This window comes from Podarcis bocagei, assembly GCF_964188305.1.
Source record: "Podarcis bocagei genome assembly, chromosome: 2".
NCBI lineage: Eukaryota > Metazoa > Chordata > Lepidosauria > Squamata > Lacertidae > Podarcis > Podarcis bocagei.
In genome coordinates, this window is record NC_138126.1 from 26305586 (window position 1) to 26324165 (window position 18580).

The following is an 18580-nucleotide window of genomic DNA, read 5'->3' on the forward strand; positions in this document are numbered from 1 at the left end:
ACTGTTTCTTTGTTCTTCCTTTTGCTACGAACATACCCATAAAAGCCTTTTTTGTTGCTTTTAACCTCTCTAGCAAGCCTGAAGCACCACTTTAGCTAATGGGGCCTCCTCCTGCTGCTGCGCCACTGCCATGCGATTTCTGTTCTCATCCTGAAGCAAAGTTCTTAACCTGAGGTACTATTTCTGGGTTAGCAGAGTCTGTAACCTGAAGCATATGTAACCCGAGGTACCATTGTAATTGTAATGGAGTATGTAATTTTTAAAATACTACCAAGTCCACATTTCCTTTTTGTTCAGAATATTAGAAGGTAGTAGGTTTCCTACATACTGTGCACTTGGGTAGTACACTGCTTATTTGTGTTTCATTCTCTATAAAGTCAAAATGGCAAGAAATTTTATTTTTCAAAAATAAAATGGAGCATTCAGAATCAGGCATGAGAATGCATCTCCACCATTGCTATGAAACTGGAAAGCAGGAAACCCAGCAGCCCACAAATTCTCTTCTCCAGAACAGATTTTGAACAAGTAAGAACCAGAAGTCCTGTCCAGTAGAAACTGCCACTGTTTCTTACTTTCTCCATCTCCCACACAAAAGGAAGAAAACCCCATCCAACCCCCAAGCCCTTTGTGCATCCCAGAGGTTGCTGGGAATGAGATTGGTGGTGACCACATACATCTCACTAGAAAGCTGTTCTAGCATTTGTGCCGTGAATAAGTGCTTCGTATGACAGCAGTTGTTACTTGAGATTTATCTTGTACTATTGTGTGGTGTAGACAAGCTAAAGAGATTTTAAAACTTGTTTAAACTGTTCCCTAGTGTTTTGAGCTTGTTGTCTTTTTCTGTCTATCCCACTTCAACAGGCCACATGGTATGCTAGTTACACATGAGGTGGTTTCTTTTGTTTTCTTCCCAAGAGATCCTGAGGAAATGTGTTCAGGGTCAGACTAAAGATCCATCTAGACCAGCATTCTGTCTCTAGCAATGACCATCATAATGTATTATTTATAAACTGTCTAATATGCATTTTGCTGTATATAATTGATCCCATGTGATTTATCCTCAGCTATAGTTTTCTGAAGAAAGACTATATATATACACACCCTTTTGTGGTTATTATCCATTGATTGATCATTTCTTAATAAATTTGTCTAATCATCTTGTAAGGCCATCTAAAGAAGTTGCTGTCACATCTAGTTGCAGTGGAATTCCCTGTAAATTATGAATTTCAAGTGAAAATAAAAGAAGTATTTTGTTCTAATACATATCCGATATATTGAAGGTCAGTAATGTCGTGTTCAGACAAAAAAAACATTTTCCTGCTCTTCACTGTTTCAGACTCAGAGCATTTCTACCAAGTTCTCCCATAGTCACAAGCCCAAACACACTTTCCCTCATATGTGAGTTCTTTGCAAATGGAAACCTTTTCCTTTCCTTTTACTCCTTATTTTGGAATTTGTACCATTTTCATACCACATTAGGCCAAACCATGGCTTAGCATGATTTATGTGAGTTTGCAGCCTGCTGGAGAGACATTTGTGACTGCTTTTTCCTTGGTCATTTTGGTACTGCACCGAACTGAGTGAATCATGTCAGCTAGCAAAGCAACATTCACCAGAATTTTCTGATTGGTTATTTGATCACATATCAATTACACTATCGTATTCAATTTTGGAAAAGGAAGTGTAGTCAGCTTCTGTTTGATAGCAAGCAGAGTCTGTTCTCTTTTCTCCCCCCCCCCCCATGCATTCCACTTGAACATGATTGTTGCTTAGGGAAACCATCAGGCCCTTGTTAGCAAGCAGTCTGTTTCTCCCAGTCTCCTCTGTTTATGACTTTGAAAGTCTAACTAAATTTTAAATTAAATGCAGAAATTAATAACATTGTTTTCTTCATTAAAGTAAAATTTTTGCTCTTGATCAAAACACTGGCTTGTGGGAAATCTCCACACTGCTGGTCAAAAATCCTTTGTTTTTAATCCAGTTTGCCGGTACCAACATTTGTAGCCATCAAACACCTGTGTACTCTAGATGTGTTTTACTTGCAGGCAGCGACTCTTCTGAATAGGAGGGAGATAAGCTGCTACCTGGATCTGATCCATGGTCAGAGACTCATTGGCACTGGGGATACCAGATGAGAACCCCTGATGATGGGCCCTTTCAAGCTCTCAAGCTTTTGGCAGCTGCTTAACCATACTGACCTCTGCAACAGGTTGTCTTTATTGAGCCATGGCCATTTACCATCATCAGTGTTCCCCATTGCAATTTATGTGATCAAAAGCTACCTGGATCTTTGAATGTAAAACAGGATGGCTTATTTCACACATTGTAATTTTCCTTGTGTATTATATTGATGACTTAGTTCAGGCTGTCCAACTTCCAAGAGACTGTCATCTACTACCGCTATATAAAAACTTCAGTGATCTACCCATTGGATTGACCACCATAGGAGCCAGAGATGTTGACCTTTTTTGGGGGGGATGGGGGGAGTATTTAGCTGAGGGTCCCAAGATCGACCACGGACATCCCACGATCGACTGGTAGGCCTTACTTAGTGGATGAATAGGCTGGCACCAACTTGTTCTTAGAATGATAGCAGGTAATGTGTGGATATAGTTAGATGTTTCCTGGCAGTTATTTATAAAAATATTTCTATATCGTATCATAAAATGTCTATGTAGTGTTTCACAATAAAACGTGAAACACCCAAAGAAACAATACCGAGAATCGCTAAACCGACTGACCACTCAACAGCTGCAAAGGCCTGTCAGCATAAAGAGATCTTCAAGAGATTTCAGAAAGTCAGAATCTAGAACCTCTGCTGGGAGCATTTTCCACCACATGGCACCAGCAACATGCGATTTCTAACTTGTAGTAGACAAGCAAGAGGGAGCAAGCTTGTTTTCTCCTACTCTGGAGGGTAGGACTTGAACCTCAAGTTACAAGAAAGGAGATTCTGACTAAACATTCATAAAAACTTTCTGACAGTAAAAGCAGTTTGGCAGTGGAACAGACTCATGGGAGGTGATGGACTCTTTCCTTGGAGGTTTTCAAGCAGAGGTTGGATGGTCATCTGTCATGGATGCTTTAGCTGAGATTTAAAACAGCTGGTCTGTCTTGAGGCATAGGGATTAATTGGAAAGAGTCTTTTTTATTGCTGCTTGGATATTTATTTACTCATTTCACTTTTATCTCACCCTTCCTCCCACCCTCTCAGGGTGCCATACCTAGTTTATCTGCTTTATCTTCGCAACCATCCTGTGAGGTGAATTTTGGTGTCATTTATAGGTTCTGCACCTATGCAGAGCAAAGTTCAGAATCTTCGAGGGGCCTCTCTCATGGCTATCACTTATGTGAGTGGGGCAAGTTCCTCATTTACATCGCATCCAAACCTTGCATCAAACTCCTGCTTTGTGCTGCAGAAAAACTGCCTGGAACTTGTTTAACCATTGTTGTAAGGAAAACAATGGAAAGAATTGAGTTAAGAAGCAAAGTATTATAGTCACTTAAATAGTTTTCTTTAAATGTATCAATATCCTCCACAGTACAAAAGCTGTTGAAACTAGCTTTAATTTTCCTTGTGTGTTCTGACAGTGCAGATGTCATTTTCATGCCCACCAACATTAGTCGCTTTGCATGATAGGGCAGTATATGGATACTTTCATAAATACATAAATGGTCATTGTGTTTGCAGTATGTAGCTCTGTATTAAGATTTTTAAAATATAGTTGGGTTTTGCTATAGTGCAGCTCTACTCTTCTGATAGCTGAACCTGTTTCCTTAAATATTTATTTTTATTTGTTTATGTGAAATATTAATATACTGTCTTTCATTGGAATCACAGGGTGTTCATATAAAAATTACAATAGGTATTAATTGTCCACGTAAATATGGAGACTATGTACTGAGTCATTGCATCATCCTGCTTGCTTTGGAAATACAATACAAAATTGACTACTTGTAACCACTGAGCACTGGCAAACAGCATGTTAGAAGCAGATGGGATCAGAACTGCTCCAGGATATTAAAAGTTTAATTTTCTGCCTGCCCTCTGGATCCTCACATTATATTATTTAAATAGATCATCAATTTTTCAGCTGGACACTTATTATAAAGCCACTTGAGCAAATGCCAACAGCTAGTGTCTAGTATTCACACTCACACTGCTGTGTGGTGATTGCTATGGCATCATTCCAAAGTTACATTGCAGACTTCTTCTGAATACTGATGCACACAACATTCAAACTGTGGATTCCTTTAACCTTAGGACCACAATTAATCTGAAAGAATTTTAATTGATTAATCATGAGAGTTTCAGTTGATCATGTGTGATTGAAACAAAGCATATATTATAGGGGTGTACATGTGTGTGTCTTAGGAGGCATGATCAGGAGAGATTTCCCTCTGTTTTGAGAGAAGGAAGAGTGCCTTTTCAGATGGTGCTAGCACTTTAAAAAAGTATGCTGCCCAGCTAATTGGGGATGCCTTAGCTGATTAAAAGTGTTTTTTAATTGAGTTAATGAGTTAAATGTTACAACCCTGCCATAAACATAGCATGCTCAGCAGTGTTAACACAGTGTTGGTGGTGGGTTAGGAAAATGTTACGTTCAGCATTGAACTGGATTTTTGCCCTGTTGTGTAAATAAGAAATGTAAACCTTGCATATAATTGTCTACAATAATTTTTCTTTATGTATGTACATTTTGTTTCATGACATGCTGTAAAAGTGAGTAGGGCACTTGTAAAATGGATGCTAAACTCACTAAATAAACATAGCTTATGAAAGATTTAAAGTGTGCAGGAGAATGTCTTTGCTATTTGTAATAGTTGGTAATTAGAAAGTTGACAGTGTGACATTTCCAGAATCTTCGACAGTTCAGTGAAAGCAATTTTCTTAACGTATGCAGGAGTGGCAAGCATACAAAGCATGCTGGAAGCTGCATACTGTTTTACATTTGAAAAATGGCTTGAAGCAAACTACAAGAAACTACAGTTTGCATGTAATGTAGGGAGAGGTGGGCGGTTGTTCCGATGCACGTGCTGAAAGAGGAAGCTCTGGGTCATGTGCATGGGCATAAATAGCTCCCTCGAAACGTTTGGACGGCATCCCATTGGCCAGATTGCACCCAGCTATGAGGTGTTGTGGCTGACCAATCATACCCACCCACAACACAGGATGTCGGTTTTCCAGGTCTCACCGCAATACGTGCCCTCTTTAAAGGAAGACCCGATTTCTGCTCCCTTTTCAGTGCTTCCACTCTATGTCCGTAAGGCCTCACTCCTGTTGCAGCAGTTGCCACAGCCTTGCAGCACTGGGATGCATTGGTGGGATGTTGGCCCATTCACCCTAGTGGATCAGTCTCTGCAGGCTTTGCCCCAGAGGCAGCAATTTGGCATGAGAGGAAAAGGTCCAACTTAGGGTGCAGTGCTGATGCTATGGAAGCATGTGGTCAGTGGCTATAATGGCGTTGGTACGATGGGGGTGGAGACGGTCCTTCAGGTATACTGGGCCGAGGCCGTTTAGGGCTTTAAAGGTCAGCACCAACACTTGGAATTGTGCTCCGAAAGATACTGGGATTAATTTAACAAACCAGCTTCATAACCTGTGGTTGACTTTTGCTTATATAGAAACTAACCAGAGTTTGTTTTATGTAACAACTAAGTGGGGCTTCATGAAAAGTGAAACTAAACCATGCCAATTATCATTCTGGTCATGTGGGAGGAGGAAAGGGAAGGGAACATGCAAATAAAAGGCTCACGGCAGCTCCTTCCTGCTTTTTAAGAAACTCCAAATATATTTAAAACATTGATAACGAAACAGTAAGGTCAGGCAAAAATGATCTAAGCATGATCTCCAAACTGCAGAAATTCAGCAACTTTGTAGCAGTGCAGTGTACAAATAAATGTATGTACCGGTATTTCTTGTAGATTCTGAGGAGAATGTTAAGGACAGATCTCTGAAGGATGCACAAGACAGGATATGACATTGAACTGGATAACACTGCTTGAATTTGGTTGTCTTGATACTTTCACCCTGAGTACTGTGTGCAATCTTAGCTTGGTATTGAAACATTTGTCATTACTGCAACAAAGGTCTTCACCTGAACTGCAGGCTGCTAATTTGAACGGTCTTTTTCTGTCTATATTGTGGGCTGTTCTTAAAACTGAACGTGGATTGTGTATACATTGCACTTGATTGGAAGAGCTCTTCAGCAAGATTTCATTGCTCTTCTTGGCAGAGTTGTGTGTTCTGAAAGGAAATGTGTGAACTGGCTGGACTGTTCATTTGGTATCTGGGAGCTGCTTAACTTCTCTGTCAGGTTTTCTCACCCTCTTCAGTGTGTGCCGTTGGACGTTTATCATCCTGTTGGAATGTGGAAATCACTTGACAGTCATAGTTCACTCTCACTTCCTTATCACTTATTGATGCATCATTCAGTATGGCAGTTCCCTCAATTATCAAAACAAATTTGGCTCATGGTTTGTCTCCCCCAAATAAACCATCAATGGTAAACCAAGAAGAAACATTAGTTCGTTTGTGGTTTGTTAGTTTTTAATGTAAGTCAAACCATGTTGTAGTTCTGGTTAGTGTGTTTGCATAGCTGTAGGAAAGAGGGGATACAATGAGATGGTGAGGCGAGCAAACTGTCAGTTTTGCAGAGTGTTGATTGATTTCCACACTAAGAGAAATGTGACCCACTTTGGGATATGTAATGACTTCATAATAAAGCACTAGAGCTAATAACAAAAACAACTATGGGCAACATAGCCTTGTTCAAGAAATGAATGAAGTCAGAAAGAAATTGCAGCACAGTTTGTTGAAAATATATTCAAATTCCTGATTCTGCCTGTAGTCCTTGACCATTCTCCACAGCTACAGAATAGCATATATGAAGCTTCATATATGAAGCAGTACTGTGGCACTGAGCTTTGAGAGGGCATTTCTCAAGTGAGAGGATTACTGACAAAGCCTGTTCTGCATGTCATGCCTTTCTTGCCTGAATTAGCTAAAGCGAAGTATATAAGACATCAGAAGATGGTGAAATCAAGTGGTGACAGCCACTGAAGTGTTTTTATTCCCTGCTAAATAATTCTCCCCTGTCCAGCTTAGAGTGGCATTTTATTCCTTAATCACTGATAGGATTTTCAGACTAATGTCTAATTCTTAAGAAATTTCCTTTCCAGTTTTACTTGTGGACCAAAAGCAAAGAAATAAACACACACAACGACCCAAGACAGTAATAGAAAAGTTAAATGAATATGACTGCTTTAAAGTTGGCACTGTTAGATATCATAAAAAGTAGGTATTGAAATAAATTTGCAGTTTATTTATTTATTTTTTTGCTTCACAGTTTAGCATGTTTTCATGTAAAAGAGCACTTAAGGAAATTTGACAGTATGATAAAGTGGAGATGTTTTGTCTTTCTTATTTGACAGTACCAGCTGATTTGCAAATGTGTTATTCATGTACTTCATTCAACCATAATTTAGTATTCTCCTCACACAGTTCCTCTTTTGGTATTGTTCTTGAGCAACATTTTTGAAGGAAACAAACATCAGCATGTATAGAATGGTTGCCGCTTTTCAGAAATATCGCTTGAATTTACATGTCTAAAATGAAAATTAGGAAAATTATTAAATTTTCCTTATTTTATTAAATATTAAATAAAAGGTGGCTTGAATGATAGGAATAGCCATTGTATTTATTGAGAGACTTCTAGTTTATTTAATGATTTGTTTAGTACAATTGAACCTGAATTCTTGATTTATTGCAATGTCAAACAATGATCTGGTGCTGTGGGAAAGAGCCCTATGCTTATCCCTTCCCTCATCACTTTGGTTACTCCAGTTCAATTATTTTATTCGAGGTTTGATCAAACTTTAATTTGCTGGCATATTAGAGGCAGCCAAATGTGTAAAGGTAAAGGTAAAGGTAAAGGTACCCTTGCCCGTACGGGCCAGTCGTGTCCGACTCTAGGGTTGTGCGCCCATCTCACTTAAGAGGCCGGGGGCCAGCGCTGTCCGGAGACACTTACGGGTCACATGGCCAGCGTGACGAAGCTGCTCTGGTGAGCCAGCACCAGCGCAGCACATGGAAACGCCGTTTACCTTCCCGCTATAAAGCGGTACCTATTTACCGTATTTTTCGCCCTATAAGACGCACTTCCCCCCTCCAAAAATGAAGGGGAAATGTGTGTGTGTTCTATGGGGCGAATGCAGGCTTTCGCTGAAGCCTGGAGAGCGAGAGGGGTCGGTGTGCACTGACCCCTCTCCCTCTCCAGGCTTCAGGAAGCTATCCGCAAGCCTTGGGAGCCCGCGGGAGTTCCTCCTGGGCTCCCCCGGCTTGTGCAGAGCTGCCTGCACCCTGAAGCCCCGGCGTGCTGAGCAGTCGCGCCGGGGCTTCGGGTAGCTGTGCGCAAGCCGCGGGAGGGCTTCCCCGGCTTGCGCAGAGCTGCCTCTTATCCCGAAGCCCTGGCGCGCTGAGCAGTTGCGCCGGGGCTTCGGGTAGCTCTCCGCAAGGCGCGGGAGCCCGGCGCCGGGCTCCCGCGGCTTGCGGAGAGTTGCCTGCATGCTGAAGCCTGCGCGGCTGAGCTCAGCGCGCCCAGGCTTGGCGCGGCTCTCCGCAAGGCGCGGGAGCCCGGTGCTGGGCTCCCGCGGCTTGCGGAGAGTTGCCTGTTTTGGGGGCTGGGGTCGGGGGAAGCTCGGGCTTCCCCTGCCCCAGCCCCGCGCCTGGGGGGGAAAATAAATTTTTCCCCCTTTATTTCCCCCCAAAAAAACTAGGTGCGCCTTATGGGATGGTGCGTCCTATAGGGCGAAAAATATGGTATCTACTTGCACTTAAGGGTGCTTTCGAACTGCTAGGTGGGCAGGAGCTGGGACCGAAAGACGGGAGCTCACCCCGCCGCGGGGATTCGAACCGCCGACCATGTGATCAGCAAGCCCTAGGCACTGAGGTTTTACCCACAGTGCCACCCGCGTCTCAGTAACCAAATGTGTACTTACCCTCTAAATTCTGGTTGGCTCACAGACATCACGAAAACAGGTATGCCGTAGTGCAGGCATAGGCAAACTTGGCCCTCCAGATGTTTTGGGACTACAACTCCCATCATCCCTAGCTAACAGGACCAGTGGTCAGGGATGATGGGAGTTGTAGTCCCAAAACATCTAGAGGGCCGAGTTTGCCTATGCCTGCTGTAGTGGGAAACCATGTTTATATCCCTGTGCAGGCATGAAAATCTCTGGGTAGCCTCCATGTTGAGGTGGTATACATCTGTTCCTGCCTTTCTTGCCCTGCATGTTGGTATTTTGGAGGCATTTAGCTGGCCAGTATGGGAAGCATGATGCTGGACTAGATTAATCTTCTCTCTGCTCCACTGGGATTATACAGTCATACCTCATGATGCGTCCACTTCAGGTTATGTGTTTTCGTGTTGCGTCCTGAGGCAACCCGGAAGTACCGGAATGGGTTACTTCTGGGATTCGCCACTCGCACATGCGCAGAAGTGCTAAATCGCGCTGTGCACGTGCGCAGACGCAGCACTTCAGCTTGCGTCAGTTCCGTGTTATGGACGGGTCTCTGGAACGGATCCCGTCCATAACCTGAGGTTCCACCGTATTACATTTTAAAATTTGTAGCATTGCCATTTCACTTGGCTCTATTTACCATCAACCACAAGACTGAGGGCATTTGATTTGACAGAGATGCTGTCAAGTTTTGTGCTCTGTGGATTGAACTACCCTATGTCATTTGGAAAAATCCTGGTTGCATAGATTAGAAGTATTTGCATGAGGAATTAAGAATGTGAAGCCTCAAATATACACCAGTGCATTCATATTCCATTTGTTTCTGATTCCTATTCTTATAATACTCAGTTTTAAAAATAGAATATAATTTCTTAAGGAATAGTGTAAGTTGCTTGCCCTCCCCCCTTTTTTGAAAGCAGGCGTAGCTCACTCTGCTGAGTAAAATTTTCTCTGAACGGCCTTAGTGTGGTTATAGCTGTTCATTAACTTGTTTGTTGTTCTGAGCTGTCAGTCATAATCGCAGTTTTGCACTCCAGTTCTTTGACGTGGGACTGCTTCTGCAAGTCAGTCATACCTCTAAATATGTCTGGTGGAAAAGGTTATTACATTCATTTACTACCACTTGGGAAGAGAGTGGTGGCTGCTTCTGAGCTATTGCAGACCCGCTGTCACCCCAGAAAGCTGGCAGTTCTTTCTTGATCCGTTGATAGTTATACTTTTTCTTCTTGAGATGAGATCCATGCATTTCTTCTCTTTACCATCTTCTGTGGTGGTTTTGTTCTGTTAAACATGCAAGATTTAGAACAGTATCGCTAACATTTGCTTTGGCAGCTTCAGTCAGATTGTAGTTTGCCTCTCTGAATTGTCCTCTGACTGTGCTGCAGTAAAAGCAAGGACAAAAACATCTTACCATATGTGAATAATAATGCTGAATGTGATTTTGGGCAAGGAAATTGGTTATAGATCTGCAGCACTTACTGTATTTTTTGCCCTATAGGACGCACTTTTTCCCCTCCAAAAATGAAGGGGAAATCTGGGTGCGTCCTATGGGGCAAATGCAGGCTTTTGCTGAAGCTTGGAGAGCAAGAGGGGTCGGTGCGCACCGACCCCTCTCGCTCTCCAGGCTTCAGGAACACATCCGCAGCCTAGGCAGCCCTACGGGAGGTCCGGCAGGGATGTCTAGGCCAGTGTTTCCCAACCGGTGTTCCGCGGCACACTACTGTGCCGTGAGACATCGGCTGGTGTGCCGTGGGAGGGAGGCGGGCGAGAGGCGGCGGCGGCGAGGATCCGGCGGGGGTGGGGGGAGCGGGGGCCGTCGTGCGCAACCGAACTCACTTGGCGCGCTGCCGGCTTGTCCTCCTTCAACCCGGGTCGGGCCAGGCCTGCTCACGTCCCCGGATCCCCTAGCAGCAGCCGCACGCTCTCCAAAAGCGCAACGCTGCGCGCAACCGCTCGGCCAGCTGGTGCTCTGCGACTCCGCCCTTTCCCCTCCCAGCGCCGGAGGGTTCGCGCGACCGCAGCTGTTCCCTTTCGCAGCGCGCGGGAAACAATTCCAGGCCGATTGCCTTGTGCCGAAAAGCACCGCCTCTCCTTCCAGCTCAGGCCCGGGCCGCCGGCTCCCCGAATGACGTCACGGGGGCGGGGCTTTAATGGTGGTGTGCCGCGAGATTTTTTTCCGGTAAACAGGTGTGCCGTTGCCCAAAAACGTTTGGGAAACACTGGTCTAGGCTGCGGATAGCAGCCTGCCGCTCGGCGGGCGGGGCGCCCTGAAGCAGAGCGCCCCCCCGCGCCAGGCAGACATCCGCAGCGTGGGGAGCCTTGCAGGAATTCCCGGCAAGGCTCCCCACGCTGCAGATAGCAGCCTGCTGCCCGGCGCGAGGGGCGCCCTGAAGCAGAGCGCCCCCCGCGCCAGGCAGACATCCGCAGCATAGGGAGCCTTGCAGGGGTTCCCGGCAAGGCTCCCCATGCTGCGGATAGCAGCCTGCCGCCCGGCGGGCGGGGCGCCCTGAGGCAGAGCGCCCCCCACGCCAGGCAGACATCCGCAGCGTGGGGAGCCTTGCAGGAGTTCCCGGCAAGGCTCCCCACGCTGCAGATAGCAGCCTGCTGCCCAGTGCGAGGGGCGCCCTGAAGCAGAGCGCCCCCCGCGCCAGGCAGACATCCGCAGCGTGGGGAGCCTTGCAGGAGTTCCCGGCAAGGCTCCCCACGCCGCGGATAGCAGCCTGCCGCCCCGCGGGGGGGGGCACCCTGATGCAGAGCGCCCCTCGCGCGGGGCAGACATCGGCCAGCCCCACAAGCTCGGGGGACAGCAGGGAGGCGCAGCGCCGCCATCCCGCTGTTCCTCGACCTGGTTCTGTTTCCCCGACCTGCTTTTGGGGGGGAAATAAAGGAAAAAAATTTTTCCTTTATTTCCCCCCCAAAAAACTAGGTGCGTCCTATGGGGCGGAGCGTCCTATGGGGCGAAAAATACGGTAAATTATTTTTGTGTGTTGTTATGGTTAATTTAAATCTAACTCTGCCATGCAGCAAGAAGTGACTTGCTTAGGACAGCACCAGCAGGAAAGAAGTACAACTCCGAGGGTGCTTTGTGTTGTCACTCACACTTCCAGAACTGTGTCTTGTAAAAGTTACTGAAATGTTGTTTTTAGTTAAGTGCTTCATTGGAGCACAAGACACTTCACAAGCATAACACATTCATGCCAGTAACACCTAATGAACAACGGTATGTTCTTTCCTACAACACACATTATATTGTACTGTATATCTATCCAGGCAGCTAAACTTGGATCCAGTTCACCGTTTCAAGTACATTGATCTTATCTTCAACTTTATTGCTAATGCAGCTTGAATAGCAAACAGCTAGCAAATGCAAAAGATCAAATACGTAGCTGTAGGAGGAGGATTAAAGGAAGGTTGAATCTAAGGTAAAGAGAGTGTATGGTTGAGGTGAGGCAAAAATAAATAAATAAATAAATGTCAGGCCTTCCAGGCTGCAATTCAGAATGTCAGGCAACAAGCCCAGAGGAGAGACTTCCTTTTCTGAGGGAAACGAGTTTAAGCAGGAGTCTACATAAGAACAACCTATAAATGCAATAATAACGGACAACAAAGCCTGACCATTCTAAATGCAGAGACTAAGGGGCAGTGTAACAAATAACACAGTGCCCAGTTGGGACAAAATAGGGTGTGGACCCCACAATAAGCTTTGAGCCACCCAAGATAATTCCCAAACTTCCAGGAGTTGTGTCTACCACATATCATAGTACTGCATGCAGTCCAACACTGAGACCAAGATGCTTTCAAGCATGGCACCCCCATGTGAATACTCAATATATGTAGAAATGAATAAAGAACTGGGGAAGTGTGCCCCATTATAAGCTTTGGATCACTCTAAATTGTGGATCCACGCATCCACTATATATTGGTTGGAGGGTTTGTGAGTATTTAAGGTTGTGCTTGATGGTAGTAGCTTTAGTGCAGTTTCACTAAGAAGTGCGAGCTGTTGCACACGTCTTCTTGAAAATACAGGTTTGTTTGCCACTGATATATGATGTAAATTCCAAAGCTATGGAAACAAGGCATTAAGTTCTGAGAATGCTGAGGAAGGATCAAATGCTTGCTTGGATGCCTAATTTGAAGAATAACATGTAATACCAGATAAGTTACTTCACTGAGAGCCCATTTTTAACAACTGAAATCTATAATTAGAATTTCTATAAATACCATTAATATGTGCTTGTATGGGATGTTGATTGGGATGTTTAGAACATGGACATCAAAATTTACAAAGAACATCCCATTAGTGTGTTAATTAACAGAAGTGATAAATATGCCTTCACCCCTAGTTACTAACAGGTTCTCATATTTCTGTTGCAGAGTCGGGTGTGCGCATCTGATTACCTTTTAACAAAAAATAAGTTCTAGCACTTTGCAAAGCATTTAAGTTCCATTACGCATACGGAAATCTTGACACACAAAAAATGATCAAGGGGCTATGCATTAAATAATGATTATACTCGAGAGTCCCTTAGGCACTTTTTTTTTCACTTTTGGGGATCTAAGCATGTTAGTTGTTGGCATCTGTCTGTCTCGGGATACAATAGAGGAATGTGCCATTGCAAGTGAAGTCAAACTGTTGGAGAATTACAGTGCCGGCTATGGCTGTAGATGCTGATACAGGAGAGACATGTTTTGGTGCAGATGAAGGCGTCCGGTTGTGCTGCTGCACCACGGCATTTCTTTTCTCTGAGCTGCTCATGTATTTGTGAGGGAAACGGAAGCTTTGAATCCTGCATGAGAAAAAGCAGTCATATGTGATGTTCAGTTTTGAGCAGAAAAGTGGTGAACAGGGAAAGGTTTATGCACCCTTCCCTTTTCCTGTTCTCAGAGCATGGCATTTTCAGAGCCTGGCAGAGGTTTTCAACCTTTTTGAGTCCAGGTCTTCCTTAACCAACTACCGATACATTCTTTCTGCAGCACCCCTGTGGCGCTCATTCAGGAGCCCCGTTATGTCACCCCTTGCCTGCAGAGCTGGCAGCCTCTCACCCTTTTTCAAACACCCTCCCTTGTGGGGTGTTCCCTCAGCCTCTTCTCCTTGGGAGTCCTCCGGGCAGCTGCTACCATCCCTGGTCTCTGAGCTGCCATTCCCCCCACCCCAGCCCCAAAGAGAGGTACCTCCCAGGCACCATTTGCCAGTGGAGCTTATAGCCAGGGGTGCTGCAATAAATAGCAGTGCAAGCCTTTGGGAGGCACAAGAGGGCATCAGAGGAGGGAGGGTAAAGAAGAGGGACAGAGGCCAATGTTGATCACGGCACCCCTGGCCACTATTTAAGGCAGGCTTCCTCAAACTCTGTTTTCCAGATGTTTTTGGCCTACAACTCCCATGATCCCTAGCTAGCAGGACCAGTGGTCAGGAGTGATGGGAAGTGTAGTCTCAAAACATCTGGAAGGCCGAATTTGAGGAAGCCTGATTTAAGGTACCCTAGGGTGTCACTGCACACTGGTTGAAAACCACTGGAGTATGGTATTGTGTTCTTAGTAGTTTCAGCAACCAAGTTTTTCCTAGCTTATTGGACTTTTTTTCTCTCTTTTTGCAGCTCCTGTTATCAACAGATTCAACAGAAGAGTATCAGGTAAGATTTTCCTTATTTTAATGCAACTCAAAACAATTGTCAAAGAATTGTTTTAAAAAAAACAGCTCAGTATGCATATATATTTATATTGTGTTGGCAAATTCTGTGGGCATGTTTTGAGAGCAGTGATCCTAAAAAGGTAATATTTTTAATAGCTTGGTCTTAATGTCTTACAATCTTACTACAACAACCATATGTGTAGTGCTGTATTGTTGCTCTCTATTTTTATACCCTACCAATATTGTATTTTACATTATTTATCCAAGTAATTAAGGGTTTTTATACTGAATGTTTCTCATTCAAACCAAGCAAAATTTATGAGAGTGCTGTCCAAGACAGTTTTTTTTAAACTGAAAGAATTAAACAGCACCTTTTAGAATACACAACATGTTCTCCATCACTAAGCTGTACCCTCTTCCCTCTTTAATAGGCAGCTTTAGTGCAGTTAATAGCATGTAGTTAACATTTAGCATGCAGAATGGAGACCCTTATTTGTATAAGCATCCTGGATTGGCTTTTCACAAGCCTTAGGATCTAATCTGCAGTGAGTGGATGGTCTTGTTTCATGGGATTACTATGTTAATGTTCCAAAATAAACCGCACTCTACAGCCTTGAATTTCTTTTACTACAGCTGTTGTTTGGATTGCTATAAGTGATAAAACTTTTACACCAAGATTTATGGGGCAAAACCTGTCCTCTAAACTATTTTAATCTCTTATCTGTGAGTGTTTGGAATGTTTTTAACTGTTAGATTCACAGTGGCCTGGCAAAACATAAATTTGCTTAGAATACTCAGTTATATTGAACATTTAAAATCTAGGAATCTTCAGAAATACAGTTGATGAATATTATTTGAATAGAAAGATTTGAACACATAAGTTAAACAGAATGGTTGACTCTGAGCCTGTTCCCAGACATGCTTCCCCTCCCCCAAGCAAGGAGTTCTGATGTAGGAACATTCAACATACAGTTCTTCAGATACCATCTATGCCACAGATTCTTTAGAAGGTGCAGGAAACCTCTATTTTACTCACATTACCAGAGGCAGTGGACTGTAGTTATTGGCCTCGTTATGTTTCTCACAAGAGAGAAAGTAAGTAAATGTTCATATTTGACTGCCGTAAACAATTTTGAAAAAGTATTTGGAAAATTGACAAATAAATTGAGACCTGCACACAGACAAATTAAAAAAGACAAATTCACTGCAGAATGAGTTGACTTTATAGATTTTATGAGTATAGCTGAACAATGTAATCTTCTGTCACCAACCCTTTGTATTGTATGGTTGGCATAACTTTGCTAACCCTCTCTTCTTTGGTGAACTAGGCTCACCTGTGGAAAAAATAACACCTCTTATACCACTAGGTGATGCTATAGATATATAAATATTCCAAAGTTAAAGTTTGATTATATTTATTACTTCAGTCAATCTCAAAGCATTATTTAAGATTTTACAGTATCTTCTGATTTTGTTTAACTTTTTATGTATATCGTGATTTCACCTTATATTAGTTGTAGTTGGATTAGTTTGCCATATTTCTTTATGATTTTGTATGTTACATTGTTAAAGCGCTGGAGAATCACAGCACCTGTTATGGCTACAGAGACCAGTAACTCTTAACTGTTGTTTCCCATGTTGCTATTGCTGCATTAGCAGCACTAAAGTGACCTCTCTGGGGCACAAGCCTGGGCAGTGTGTATGGAGGTCCTGGGCTGCCCAGACAACAAGATCCGCCCCCTCTTGGCCTCACTACTGTGTTCCAGAGGAAAGCAGAGCAATACATTTGGCACCAGCTTGGCTGCAGGAGTTGCCAGAAGGTGGTGTATAAGATCCCACCCACCCATCCTAGGGACTCCACTTCAGAATTTTTAAGGGTTCGCTCCTTAGCATTTCCCCCCACTAAAGATGTCCTGCATGGCAGTGGGTATGGATTTTTCCTCAGAGTTTACTTGCCCAAACTTTCTTGCGAATGAGTATAGCCACAAGGCAGTGGAGGCTTAAGTTTTCCTTCTCCCAGAAGAGCTATCTTCCCAGGTTGACGAGCCCTGCCTGCCCCTCATTTCCCTCTACAGCATGTGCAGTAACTGCCTTCTTGACCGTTCGACCCACTATTAGTCTTATCCACTCAATCTGCCAGAGTCTGTCTTCGCATCCAAGGGAAGTCCCTAACTCACTGAGGGTTTGAGACCCATTGGCTACCCTCACCTGGTTTAGCCAGCCATCAAAGCCATTTCATGAGGTGTGGCTGCTATCTTATGCTGGCAGCTTTTAGGAGCCACAGGTGAGAGTGGAGTGCAGGGTGGGGACCAAAGATGGGCAAACAACCCCAGAAGGAGCACAATATGTCCCCCACCAGAGGTACTGCCCTTCCTTTAACACATCATACACCTGTGTAGTATTAGTAACACTTAGTATTTGCATAAGACTTTTGAGAGTTCAAAGCACTTCATGTACACTTTAGAATAACCCTGTAAGGTAGTTCAATATTAACATGCAGAAATCACAGTCAGCATTATTCTTCACACATGGCAAGCTCTTATTGAGGCATGGTGCCAGGATAATTCAGAGAGAACAATTTGACTGAAGCTGCCAAAGTTCAATATTTTGTCCCCATATTGTAATTGTAAGGGCTGGCAGTGATTTGCCTAATAAGGCCACTGTCACTTAATGGCTGTATACGCTGTTAAGTTTGTGAGAAACAGTTTTTGCTATCAAGCCTGCTTGGACATACCCCTAAACCATCTTTCCCCAACCTGGTGCCTGCTACCAGACACCAGAAGACTGCTATAAACAATTACAAGCTGCTGGGAACAAGTGCTTGAAAAGGGCATTCTGTTTTCCCCAGGCAAATTCTGGGTTCCTCTTTCTAAAGGGCATGAAGCCCTTTTTAGAAAAGTATGTAAACAACATTGGCAGATATTTTAATAAAATCTGGGTTCAGAATCGGGCTTTTAGCCTGAAGTAACTCCAGCTAAGTACTGCATTCCAGTTGAGCAGTAGGAGAAAGCTAATGCTCTTTCTCTTTAAAACAACACTTCTCCTACATTTTATAACAGGATCAATTATGCCTCTAGGTCAGTAAGTGCCAGCAAACAACAGGGAACTGTAGCATGCATCAGAAATGGGTAATTACGTTTCTGCCTAGTAACAAATGAAGGCATATTCTACATATGTAGCTGAAAGAGTTGAAAAAATTCTGAGTTGTAAGAATGGGCTTGTATCATGCCAGATGGGGAAAGGTCACTTTTTACTTATGTAAAAACAAAACAAAAAATAGTAACAGCATAGAAGGTAATGGTTAGGCTAGCATCCCTCTTCCAAATATGCTAGGTTTTTATTTGCAGGGACTGTTCTACATGGGAAAGCATTCAGCACTGTCATTCTCCCATCTGCCATCTGAATTGGTACTATTCTGGGTCAACTTACTCTGCTGCATGTGTAGATGAGGCCTTATTAACATTTAAGCTGAGAAAAGTATGACGTTTCAGTAGACAGTCTGCAAAATGGCACCAAGTGTGGGGGAGGGGGCAGAACAGGTTTCAGATACAGGATATTAAGCATACACATACTTCAGATTGAACTGGTTGCTTGCTTTGCAAGTTTTCATTTCCCAAATGGAACTGGAACATTTTATTAAAGTGTCAAGTAGCTATGTCAAAGCTAGGTCATGGTCATCACATGACCAATACTGGTACTATCCTGGTTGAGTTGGCTTCTCTTTTCAGCCTTGAAAGTTCATTTTGTGACACCATCAAGACAAGTTGCATCATCATCATCATCATCATCATCATCATCATAAAATTTTTATTTATACCCCACCCTCCCCAGCCAAGACTGGGCTCAGGGCGGCTAACACTCAATATAAAAACAATTGATTAAAATACAACTTAAAAACAAGATTAAAATACAACGTTAAAACATTAAAAT

At 43.6% G+C, this 18580-nt stretch overlaps 1 protein-coding gene across 1 annotated transcript in view; it reads left to right on the forward strand.

Annotated features, from left to right (window-relative positions):
• Positions 1-18580, forward strand: part of PRKAR2A (protein kinase cAMP-dependent type II regulatory subunit alpha) — an 85694-nt gene that overhangs the window by 13418 nt on the left and 53696 nt on the right. Inside the window, exon 2 of the mRNA XM_081184287.1 lies at positions 14616-14651. Within this exon, the coding sequence (XP_081040413.1) occupies positions 14616-14651 (36 nt within the window). The remainder of the gene's footprint in view (positions 1-14615; positions 14652-18580) is intronic.